Below are 12,043 nucleotides of genomic sequence, written 5' to 3' on the forward strand. Positions count from 1 at the left end.
CTAGAGATTTACCAGGAAATACTCACAGCTGTTATCGCTGCCAAATGTGCTTCTACAAAGTATTGACTTAAGAGGTGTGAATACTTATGTAAAATCTGTATTATATTTCATTTTCAATACATTTGCAAACATTTCTAAAAATATGGGGTATTTTGTATAAATATAAAAATATATTTACTGCATTTTAAATTTAGTCTGTAACACAACAAAATTTCTGCTGTAGTCCAACCTGGTCCCACTTTCTGAAGGCACTGCATGTTAAGATGAATGATCTAATTGTCAGTCTGCTAAATTACTAAAATGGAAATGTAATAGTAAATAATGTATTGTGTAACTTTGGAGTCATTTTTATTGTAAATAAGAATATAATTCTATAATTAAAGATAATCATGAATGAATTGTGAATAATGATGAGTGAGAAAGTTACAGAGGTATAAATATCATACCCCCCCTCCCCCCAAAATGCTAACCTCCCCCGTTTATTGGTAATGGTGAGAGGTTAGCATGTCTTGGGGGTATGATATAAAATGCTAACCTCCCCTATTAATGGTAATGGTGAGAGGTTAGCATGTCTTGGGGGTATGATATAAAATGCCAACCTCCCCTATTAATGGTAATGGTGAGAGGTTAGCATGTCTTGGGGGTATGATATAAAATGCCAACCTCCCCTATTAATGGTAATGGTGAGAGGTTAGCATGTCTTGGGGGTATGATATAAAATGCCAACCTCCCCTATTAATGGTAATGGTGAGAGGTTAGCATGTCTTGGGGGTATGATATAAAATGCTAACCTCCCCTATTAATGGTAATGGTGAGAGGTTAGCATGTCTTGGGGGTATGATCCTCTGTAACTTTCTCACTCAACATTATTTACCATTCATTAAGTTAAAGGTGACATTCTGTACAGTCACCACATATGAAACATTTGATCTCCAATCCAAAACGCTGGCGTATAGAGCCAAATGAAAAGTTGTAGCTTCACTGTCCAAATAAATACGTAAGGGAGTATATAGGAGATAAGAAAAGACAGTATGTCACGTCACACAGCCTTTAATAGTGACAGGTCACAATGGTACAGTAAGGGTGTGGCGTCATTGTAAACATCGTTGATATTAAGCATCTCAATCATTTCACGTGAAAGGGAAGGAGTTCCCATAGCTTGTTTGGTGACCCGTTATTCTACTCACTAAACGAAGGTCACATCCGTAGCCCAGCATTTTCATGTCTGTATTTATTAAAATGGAATACAACTGGAGAGTAACTTCAAAAGATACTCATAGCATCTCTGAATCTTTATGTGACATTCCTCCTCCAGCCCTGATTGGGTGTTAGAAGGCTCCATTACAGCTGCTTCCCTTTGTCACGTTTCCTGTTAGGACCGGCCTGAATCCCAGACGATAAATCTTCCTGAGGTAAAGAGTTACAACGGTCAACAGAATCATCTTAAATGCGATTTTCTTACATTTGCTTGTCTTTATTAATATATTATATTTATGACATAAGCTACTGAAAGAATGTTCATGCTAGTGTTGAAGAGCAGCATGATTGAAGTTGGGCTGAATGCTGCACCTGTTGAGGCAGGTCTGAGGGTGTTGGGGCTGGGACTTGTTCTGCCCATGTTGAGGCTGGGCCCAGTGCTGCCCCTGATGTGGCTGGGCTCGGGGTTGTTGATGTTGGGCCAAGTGCTACCCATTTTGAGGCAGGTGTGTGAGGGTTGAGGCTGGGCTGGGGGTTTGAGACTGGGCCTGGTACTACCCCTGTTGAGGCTGGGCTGGGGGTTTTGAGACTGGGCCTGGTACTACCCCTGTTGAGACAGGTCTGAGTGTTTGGAGGCTGGTCCAGGTGCTGCCCCTGTTTAGGCTGGGGCTGATGCTGGTGGGCCTGTTAGGCCCTGTGTGCTGGGGCCTCCCGCTCTATTGCCCTGTAGGGTGAAAGGAACCGTACACATAAATAGCAACACAAGAATATAGATGGTGAGAGTAAGCAGTACCTGAACATATAGAAGAGCATGTAGGCACTCCGGGCTCTGGTCCTCAGCACAGTGGCTTCATTGGACATTGACACCTGGCTGTCGTTACAGCAGAACCAGTTCCCACTGGCATGCAATATGTCACTAATGTAGTGCCCTGTGGAACAAGGAAGACAGACTAGAGGTCAAGGGTCAGGCTATTGTGGGTAATAGAGTGTTTTGTAACAGTTAAACAGGTCATTTGGGAGGTATTTTATCTGTTACATGTGTCAAGTTTTGAAATCAAAGATAAACAAATACACGTCGCATATAATTAGGCATGCCTCTCCATTCTTTTCAATTAAATTGAGCAAACTCTAAACATATTGCAGTGCTTGTTGGGATGACACTTCACTCTGAAGCCTGCAGCCTTGCTAGCTTGGTCGAAGTGGCTGTTGGAGGGTCTAATTATCCACTACCCCAGGGTTCCCCAAATGGCGCCCCGCGGGACAAATTTTACCAAGGATGATTTTATTTGGCCCCCTATGTTTTATGACCAAATAAAACGTAATTGTTAAAAGACTGTAAAAACACCAGCAAATCAGCTACAAGTGATTTTAATTTTGGAAATCTGTTTCAAAGTATTCCCACGTATAACAAAGAGATATACGTGATTGTACACAAATGTAAGCAAGGTTTGAAATTAGTCAAATATTATATCTGTTTGGCCTTCCTACAGTATATTTGCAGTCTACAAATTATTTGTAATTTTGCTCCACACCCCTTCCCATCTGGCTAAGAAATAAAATTGACCCGAGGCTGAATGTAGTTGATGATCCCTGGCCTTCACCCTCGATAATTTTCACTCCCTCAGCTTTGGGATACTTGTGTATACGGCAGAGGCACACGTGAACATGCAAGTTGAGATCCAAGGAGAAGGGAGTGATTTGGAATTCAGCTGATGTCATATGTATTGTGCATCTGCATGTGTGTGTTTGATGGTATTTACTTACCGGAGTTTGCAGAGCCTCCCAAATGAGAGACTACGCCAGTCAGCTGGTAGTAACCATTCACTGACTGTACTGGCTTCTGCTTCTGTAAGAAAACACATGTGATCATAGGATTCTCATTTCCTCTACAGTCCACCACACTGTCTACAGTCTACTACAGTACTAGTCTACTACAGGTCTACTACATCGTGTACTCCTCATAACTATCTCAGTTTTCTGTCATAAATTATTTTTCACTGGTTTCACTCTCTCTCTCTCTCTCTCTCACCACTGAGGCAGTCAGCAACACTTTCCCTGGTTCCTGCTCATTTGAATCTGAGGGGTCAAATATACATATCAAGAGCTGTGAAAATGTGGTCACTTGTCTGAATTGCTCTGGTCTAAAACAGCTCCCATACATCACTAAAGATATCTGAGAAACATTTTAAATTGCAGCTTCCAGCTTCTCTGTCAGCAGGACCGTTTTGGGAGTGGGTGGTTTGTGTGGTGTTGGAGCAAGAATAGTGTTATGGTGCCATGAGCCTACCTGAACAGCAGAGGGCGCTGTCTTTGGCCTCTCCAGGTGGGCTGGAGACTTGGCTGGCGAGGGTCTGGGGGATGGACCCCTGGATGCTGGGGGCCTGGTTGGTGAGGGCCTGTGGGCTGGCACTGTGCAGGTGTGGCACCATGTCCCCACAGAGGGTGGAGAGCCTCAGCTCCGAAGGAAACAAAAGAGGAGCCTCCAGCTTCTCCAACCCCCCAGGTCCTCCAAACCTCTTCAGATGCAGAACCAGCACACTGCCCAGAAACAGAGAGGAAGAGAGATGAACAGACAGACAATGAAACCAGTCAACAAAGTAACAGATGAGTGAAATTTGTTTGGTGGTGCTCACCTCTAAGTCCTACAACCTGCTCAGGAAGGTAACTACTCCTAAAGACTCAGGACATTAAACACTGCTAGTACTATGAGAGGTTATAAAGGGACAACTCACAGAGGCAGTGTGTGGAACTGCTCCACCTTTGAGGCGTGGAGGCCTTTACAGCCCTCACATGTGAATTCAACCTTTTCACTCTGGTTAGAAACAAAAGCATTACATAATGAATGATACCACTACAATAATAAGATAGCGTATTCTGAGGCAGTGGGCAGCTTGCCCTGGGTGTTAGTCTCTACATGCAGGGCTGAGCCCTAAGTGCTGACTTTGAAAGTGAGTGCTAGGCTGCTCAGCAAGGTGCGCTCAGGGCTGAAGTACAATGAGAGGTGGTTGTAGTCCTCTCTGGTAGACGACTCGCGCCCACAGCTTCAGAAGCAGGACAAAGAGAAGAAAAATGCATCAAGTCTGTTTCTGTTTTAGGTCTCTACAATGTTTCTGTTATGCCATGTGTTCTGTAATATTAATATATACTGTATATATATATATATATATATAGAAAGAGACATGTTCTCAGGTAGATACATTACAACCAATGGGAGCTCTTACCTGGTACATGTGCGCACCGACACAAGTTGGAACTCCAGCTGGGAAACAGGGCAGGTATAGTTCATCCCGAGTGTCTTCAGAATCATGCCCTCCTCCTTCAGCTGGCACAGCATATTGACAAGTAACTCATGTGCATCCTATGATGAGGAAGAGAAAGAAACACACCAAGATAAAAGCAAATTAAAAAGAGAAAATGAACCCTTGCAAGAAGAGCACTCGTACACAAGAGAGTAGTGCCTCAGTTACCTGTTGTGTGTCCCCCAGATACTTCAAATCGTATCCCGACAAGGAGTACTTGACCTTCCACATGAGGTCTGCTTTTGAGGCCTGGTTTGCCACACTGTCAGGTAGACCCGAACGGTGCACATCAAACAGACACCTGTAGGGGAGACAGAGAGTAAGTTAGCAGCTGACTGGATGGTGTCAACCGACTGGCTTACGCCTGAAGAGGCAGATGAGTAAATACAAATATGTTTTATCTAGTGGCACCCCATCATTAGAATTTTTTCATTCGATTTGATGCAATTTCACCTTTGAGGACGGACAATGAAGCCAAACAACAAAAATGTGTTGTTTATTCTCCTAAGACATTTGGTTTGGATACTGCTCTCAATTCCAGAGCATTTTAAAAACTACCAAATTTCCCCGGTAAGGTGGAATGTTCAGTCAATGAGCATTATGGGTCATGTAGTCATTCTACACTTTCCAAATTGGCCTACAAAATGCCTACATCATAATCAGTGTGTCATTGTTGTTCCTCTTGGTTATGAAGATCCAAAAACAAAAAGAAACTGGAAAATAAACCATAAATACAATACACAGCAAAATATGAAGTGGTTAAGGTTAGGAAAAGGGTTAGGATTAGTGAAAGTGCTATCATAACCTGCTACGACAATCCCTTTCTGTAGAAGTGGCGTGAAAAGGATGTCCCTTCTTTAATTTATGACCACAATTAATGGGTGTGTGGGGTGAGTGTCTGCTTTTGAGCCTTCCCTTACCTGAGCAGGTTGGAGAAGGGGGAGGAGCTCCAGAGTTGTTCCTGGTGCAGGATTTCCTTTGAGAAGGACGGCAGGACCAGGAGGCACTGCAGGGTGGCGTTAAGGAAGCAAGTGTTGCCAATGTTAGGCAACCTGTGAAGAAGAAGCAGCCATCAGTACACACATAGAGATTAATCATAACCTTCATATCTCTATAAAGTGATGATAATGGCAGGGGATAAGGGATACATTATATTTAACACAAAGAAGTGGATGTCCTTTAGACCAAGATTGACATAATTCATGGGTTTATAAATATCTAATAAAACGGACATGCTCGATAGTAAGCCTTATCCCCATAGTATATCAGACACTGATCTCTAAACAATAAAGAACTTATATTCAATGCATTTGCAGTGTGTTGTGGTTTACCCAAGAAGTTCCATGTTGACCAGTGCCACCTGTTCTCCTCTGGCCCCCTGGGTCTCTTCTGACCCTCTGGTGGCTGAGCTGGTCCTGGGAAGAGTCATGCTTCTGGTGGCTGAGACTGGTCTCTGGGGCCTTGGACTAGAGTGGTCCTGAAGAGACAGAGGTCTGGAGGAAGGAGAGAAACAGGTCTTACGCCTCCAACACAGAGATATTATCACTCTACACAGTCTCTCTATTAAATACTGTACTGTACTATAAACACAGCTGAGTACTGCTGTCTTAATCAATGCAGTGTACCAAGTAGACCAGGCCAATAGGTTAGTACTCTCTTTATCCACTAGATGTAGACAGAAGAGGCTAAAACTACAGTTTCAGGAAAATAACTTTCTGGGACTGTGTTTATCAAGTGTCTCAGAGTAGGAGTCTGATCTAGGACCAGTTTTGCATTTTAGATCATAGATCAATGAATCAGATTATTATGGACAGAGAGGACCTGATCCTAGATTAGCACTCATACTGTTGATTAACACTGGCCCTGGTCTGGTAGCACTAAACCCAACTCTCCAAAGAGACTCTAGGATGGCACTGTACTTTATGTTTGGATTACCTGACTGTTGTGCCCTCCTGACTGGTGTCTCCATGACGGTCCAGAGGGTTGGTAGGAGAGGGAGAACTAGGGTGGGACACCACTGGAGAGGATTTCACTGGGGAAGGGTTTTGGCAGGTGACCGGGGTACAGAGGGTTGTTTAGCAGGAGAGCAAGGCTGAGAGGAACATTTAACAGGAGAGGGAGGTGGATGGAGGGAGGAGAGTTGGTCAGAGGGTGAGGGGTCAGAGGTAGCAGAGCCATTCCGTTCAGAACAGTCAGATGGAATTGGAGAGGGGGATGAAGTGCCCCTCTCCTTCTTCTTTCTTGTCTTCTGCTCCACATCAACTGAATTTGCCTTCTGACATTTTTTCTGTTGACAAGAAAATGTGATAGTGCTAAATACTTTTTCCCAGATCCCCAGCCAATGGAAGAGGGGGTCATAAGAGTAGGAAGAGGTTGGCCTAAATGGAGAATCATAGGTATCTATCCTAAACCTCAAATAACACAGTATAGACAGGTTACATTGAGTGACATTTGCAATAGCCGAACTTCATGTACATTTCATGTACACTTTTTACGTATTCGTCAATCAGAATGTCATTTTACTTTTATACTTCCCACTAGATTTAAGAGAAAAATACTACTCCAGAATTATAGTAGTTGTTAATTGATTAAATGACCTGATTTCATACCTTTTTGCACCAGCAGAAACAAGCCATGTCGATAACCAATGAAAACTGATACATTTCCACATTAACCCATTGTTCAAATTGGCTTTAAGACCATTGTGATGTCATCGGTCATGTATGACACCACCATCTGGCAACCCAATCGATAACATTTTAAAATATATTGTTCAATGAACAAATATGTTTTATTGAAGAGCAAAGTTATGCAGTATACATACAATATTGTAGATAATATGCTCCATTGTATTCTTGTTTCTTTTTTTACATCCATTTTTTGTATGTTGTTTCATTAAACGTAGGACCACAATAAAGGCATTTTAAGTGCCTTCATCTTCATCTTACAAGTTTTTTGATAGCTTCCATGTTGTTTTTGGTTTGGTCATCGGTTTATTTAAATACTAAATGCTTTTTCTCTTATTCACCAGCAGATGGACAAAGGGTTGGTGTAAAATAATGTGAACAGGTGATAGAGATTTAGCCTAAACCTCAAACAACAATCCAGATTGGTTAAGGACAGTTTTCTGTATTCAATCTTGCCCTGAGGGCAGCTCTGTCTCAAGGACATAATGAATGTGATTGGTTCAATTAAAGCTCAATGGTCAGTGGGCAGAGCTTACAGTGCCCAGTGCGTGTTAAATACACTTGCTAGATGATATGTTGGTGTTGAATGGAAGGCATAACACCTCACGCCAACCCCTAAATAATTCTTCTTACCTAAACTAGAGTCCCAACTTGCCAACCTACTAGCTAGAGTCCCAGGTCTGTTTAGTGCTGTCTTGCCAACTCCTACTAGCTAGAGTCCCAGGTCTGTTTAGTGCTGTCTTGCCAACTCCTACTAGCTGTTTAGAGTCCCAGGTCTGTTTAGTGCTGTCTTGCCAACTCCTACTAGCTAGAGTCCCAGGTCTGTTTAGTGCTGTCTTGCCAACTCCTACTAGCTAGAGTCCCAGGTCTGTTTAGTGCTGTCTTGCCAACTCCTACTAGCTAGAGTCCCAGGTCTGTTTAGTGCTGTCTTGCCAACTCCTACTAGCTAGAGTCCCAGGTCTACCAACTCCTACTAGCTAGAGTCCCAGGTCTGTTTAGTGCTGTCTTGCCAACTCCTACTAGCTAGAGTCCCAGGTCTGTTTAGTGCTGTCTTGCCAACTCCTACTAGCTAGAGTCCCAGGTCTGTTTAGTGCTGTCTTGCCAACTCCTACTAGCTAGAGTCCCAGGTCTGTTTAGTGCTGTCTTGCCAACTCCTCCTAGCTAGAGTCCCAGGTCTGTTTAGTGCTGTCTTGCCAACTCCTACTAGCTAGAGTCCCAGGTCTGTTTAGTGCTGTCTTGCCAACTCCTACTAGCTAGAGTCCCAGGTCTGTTTAGTGCTGTCTTGCCAACTCCTACTAGCTAGAGTCCCAGGTCTGTTTAGTGCTGTCTTGCCAACTCCTCCAGTGGTTCTTCGTTAAAAAGTTGCATCATATTGCAGCACAACTTGCGGGCTGCCGCAGAATTCTATGGCACATTATTTATTATTTATTATTTAAGTGTCAGACATTGTTGCCATTAACGCTCGTTAGAGCTAGTTTGACCACCAGAGAGCATATTTGAGAAACATTTAACCGTTTTTAATATGAAACTAATCGTTGGATAACAGATCTGCTCTCGGAACTCATTTACACACGTTACTGTGTGTGTTTCGATTCTCTCTCGCACAAACACACACATACACGCTCACCCTCTATAACCACTCTTTATATTTACAGTGGTGATGGACAGCTGGAGGCATTTTGTTGTGAATTCTGAAAACAAGCCAACCTAACTCAGAAATACATTTCGCTGGTTTCCATGGTGAATAACCTAATAATAATTGGTTGGACACATGAAAGGAAACAAAGAGTTTCCAGGAACTGAAAATGAAAATACTTGCATTAAGTGAGTTCAGAGAAAGGACAGAGAAATAGCAATTCCTACACTATTGTTCTAAATTCAATCACCTTCTTCAATAGGGGCACAAGGAGAACCAGATGCAGACACAGGAGGCAGATGGTTCGAGCCCAAGATATTTATTAACAATCCAAAGGGGGTAGGCAAGATAATAGTCATGGACAAGCAAAAGGTCAAAACCAGTTCAGAGATCCAGAGGTACAGAATGGCAGGCAGGCTCGAGGTCAGGGCAGACAGAATGGTCAGGCAGGTGGGAATGGAGTTCAGAAAACAGGCAAAGGTCAAAACTGGGAGGACTAGTAGAAGAGAATAGAAAAGTAGGAGCAGGGGAAAAAACACGCTGGTTGACTTGAACATACAAGACGTACTGGCACAGAGAGACAGGAAACACAGGTATAAATACACTGGCACCGAGAGACAGGAAACACAGGGATAAATACACTGGCACATGGAAACAGGAAACACATGTATAAATACACTGGCACAGAGAGACAGGAAACACCGGTATAAATTCACTGTCACAGAGAAACAGGAAACACAGGTATAAATACACTGGCACAGAGAAACAGGAAACACAGGGATAAATACACTGGCACAGAGAAACAGGAAACACAGGGATAAATACACTGGCACAGAGAAACAGGAAACACAGGGATAAATACACTGGCACAGAGAAACAGGAAACAGGGATAAATACACTGGCACAGAGAAACAGGAAACACAGGGATAAATACACTGGCACAGAGAGACAGGAAACACAGGGATAAATACACTGGCACAGAGAAACAGAAAACACAGGTATAAATACACTGGCACAGAGAGACAGGAAACTCAGGTATAAATACACAATGGAAAATATGCGACACTTGGAGGAAGTGGAGACAATAACAAGAACAGGTGAAAAAGATCAGGGTGTGACATCTTCATCCTCATCATTCAATTCATTGAAATACAATTTTGAATGCACAATTATGAGTTTATATTTGGTTTATACCGCTCATTCAATGACAGCATTAATTCAGGTAGAGACACATTAGAGACACATTAGGGGTTGGGACCCAAAAGCATAATCAGTGCAGGGAGAAGACACAGGTACAGACGTATGTTAGAGTTGAGGTTAGATGTAGAAGTTACTGTATTTGAGCACACTCGCACTCGCACTTGCACACACACGCACACACACACACACGCACGCACACACACACACACACACACACACACACACACACACACACACACACACACACACACACACACACACACACACATACACTTACACAAGCACATGACTGAAAACACTGAAAAACGCTAACTGATGTCAAGTCACAGTGGAAGCACTTTTTAAAATGATTTTACCTTCAATTATGCAAATAGATGAATGCTTTAAGTGTATTCATTGGGATTAAAGAGGAAATCTGCTGTAAAACCCAAATACTTTATCTGTGCTTGGTTGAGCTTGTCTGGCTTAATGGAACCAATAGAATAGTCCCAAACGCTCAAAGTAGTGGACAGCATCCAGAGACATTATTAAGATACATCCAATATGTTAATCAGTGATATAGAGAAGTAAAAGATCATATAAGAGGGTGTGTCTGGTGTATGTATTTGTATTTATTATGAATCCACATTAGTTCCTGCCAAGGTATCGGCTACTCCTCCTGGAGTTTATTATGGATCCCCATTAATTAGTTCCTGCCAAGGTATCGGCTACTCCTCCTGGAGTTTATTATGGATCCCCATTAATTAGTTCCTGCCAAGGCAGCAGCTACTCTTCCTGGGGTTTATTATGGATCCCCATTAATTAGTTCCTGTCAAGGTATCGGCTACTCCTCCTGGAGTTTATTATGGATCCCCATTAATTAGTTCCTGTCAAGGTATCAGCTAATCCTCCTGGAGTTTATTATGGATCCCCAATAGTTCCTGCCAAGGTATCGGCTACTCCTCCTGGGGTTTATTATGGATCCCCATTAATTAGTTCCTGTCAAGGCAGCAGCTACTCTTCCTTGGGTTTATTATGGATCCCCATTAATTAGTTCCTGCCAAAAAAGCAGATACTCTTCCCGGGTTCCAGCAAAATGAAGGCAGTTATACAATTTTAAAAACATTACAATACATTCACAACAGATTTCACAACACATTAAGTGTGTGCCCTCAGGCCCCTACTCTACTACCACATATATACAACACAAACTCCACGTGTACGTGTGTTTATAGTGGCTATGTTATCGTGTGTGTTTCTGAATGTGTCTCTGTCTATGTTTGTGTTGCTTCACAGTAAGTGAGTGGAACTTCCCCCAGTAGACCAGGAAGTTACTCAGGAATCACATAACAAGGTGAAAAGAAGAAGAAAGTGTCCCAACTATAACTAACCAGGACATGTTACTGTATAACCAGCCAGGACATGTTACTGTATAACCAACCAGGACATGTTACTGTATAACCAGCCAGGACATGTTACTGTATAACCAGCCAGGACATGTTACTGTATAACCAGACAGGACATGTTACTGTATAACCAACCAGGACATGTTACTGTATAACCAGCCAGGACATGTTACTGTATAACCAGCCAGGACATGTTACTGTATAACCAGCCAGGACATGTTACTGTATAACCAGCCAGGACATGTTACTGTATAACCAGCCAGGACATGTTACTGTATAACCAGCCAGGACATGTTACTGTATAACCAGCCAGGACATGTTACTGTATAACCAGCCAGGACATGTTACTGTATAACCAGCCAGGACATGTTTGTATAACCAGCCAGGACATGTTACTGTATAACCAGCCAGGACATGTTACTGTATAACCAGCCAGGACATGTTACTGTATAACCAGCCAGGACATGTTACTGTATAACCAGCCAGGACATGTTACTGTATAACCAGCCAGGACATGTTACTGTATAACCAGCCAGGACATGTTACTGTATAACCAGCCAGGACATGTTACTGTATAACCAGCCAGGACATGTTACTGTATAACCAGCCAGGACATGTTACTGTATAACCAGCCAGGAC

At 42.8% G+C, this 12,043-nt stretch overlaps 1 protein-coding gene across 1 annotated transcript; it reads right to left on the bottom strand.

Annotated features, from left to right (window-relative positions):
* Positions 1–1,034: 1,034 nt before the first annotated feature.
* Positions 1,035–6,537, bottom strand: LOC121843638 (ubiquitin carboxyl-terminal hydrolase 37-like). The gene is made up of 11 exons (XM_042313395.1): positions 6,432–6,537; positions 5,828–5,989; positions 5,417–5,548; positions 4,665–4,797; positions 4,419–4,555; positions 4,139–4,238; positions 3,930–4,009; positions 3,485–3,735; positions 2,962–3,043; positions 1,570–2,126; positions 1,035–1,407 (listed from the first exon to the last, which is right to left on the bottom strand). Exons 2-10 carry the CDS (start codon positions 5,923–5,925, stop codon positions 2,114–2,116), a joined length of 1,026 nt encoding a protein of 341 aa, XP_042169329.1. The 5' UTR covers positions 5,926–5,989; positions 6,432–6,537; the 3' UTR covers positions 1,035–1,407; positions 1,570–2,113.
* Between the last annotated feature and the right edge of the window lie 5,506 nt (positions 6,538–12,043).

This window comes from Oncorhynchus tshawytscha, unplaced genomic scaffold (genome assembly GCF_018296145.1).
Source record: "Oncorhynchus tshawytscha isolate Ot180627B unplaced genomic scaffold, Otsh_v2.0 Un_contig_6756_pilon_pilon, whole genome shotgun sequence".
NCBI lineage: Eukaryota > Metazoa > Chordata > Actinopteri > Salmoniformes > Salmonidae > Oncorhynchus > Oncorhynchus tshawytscha.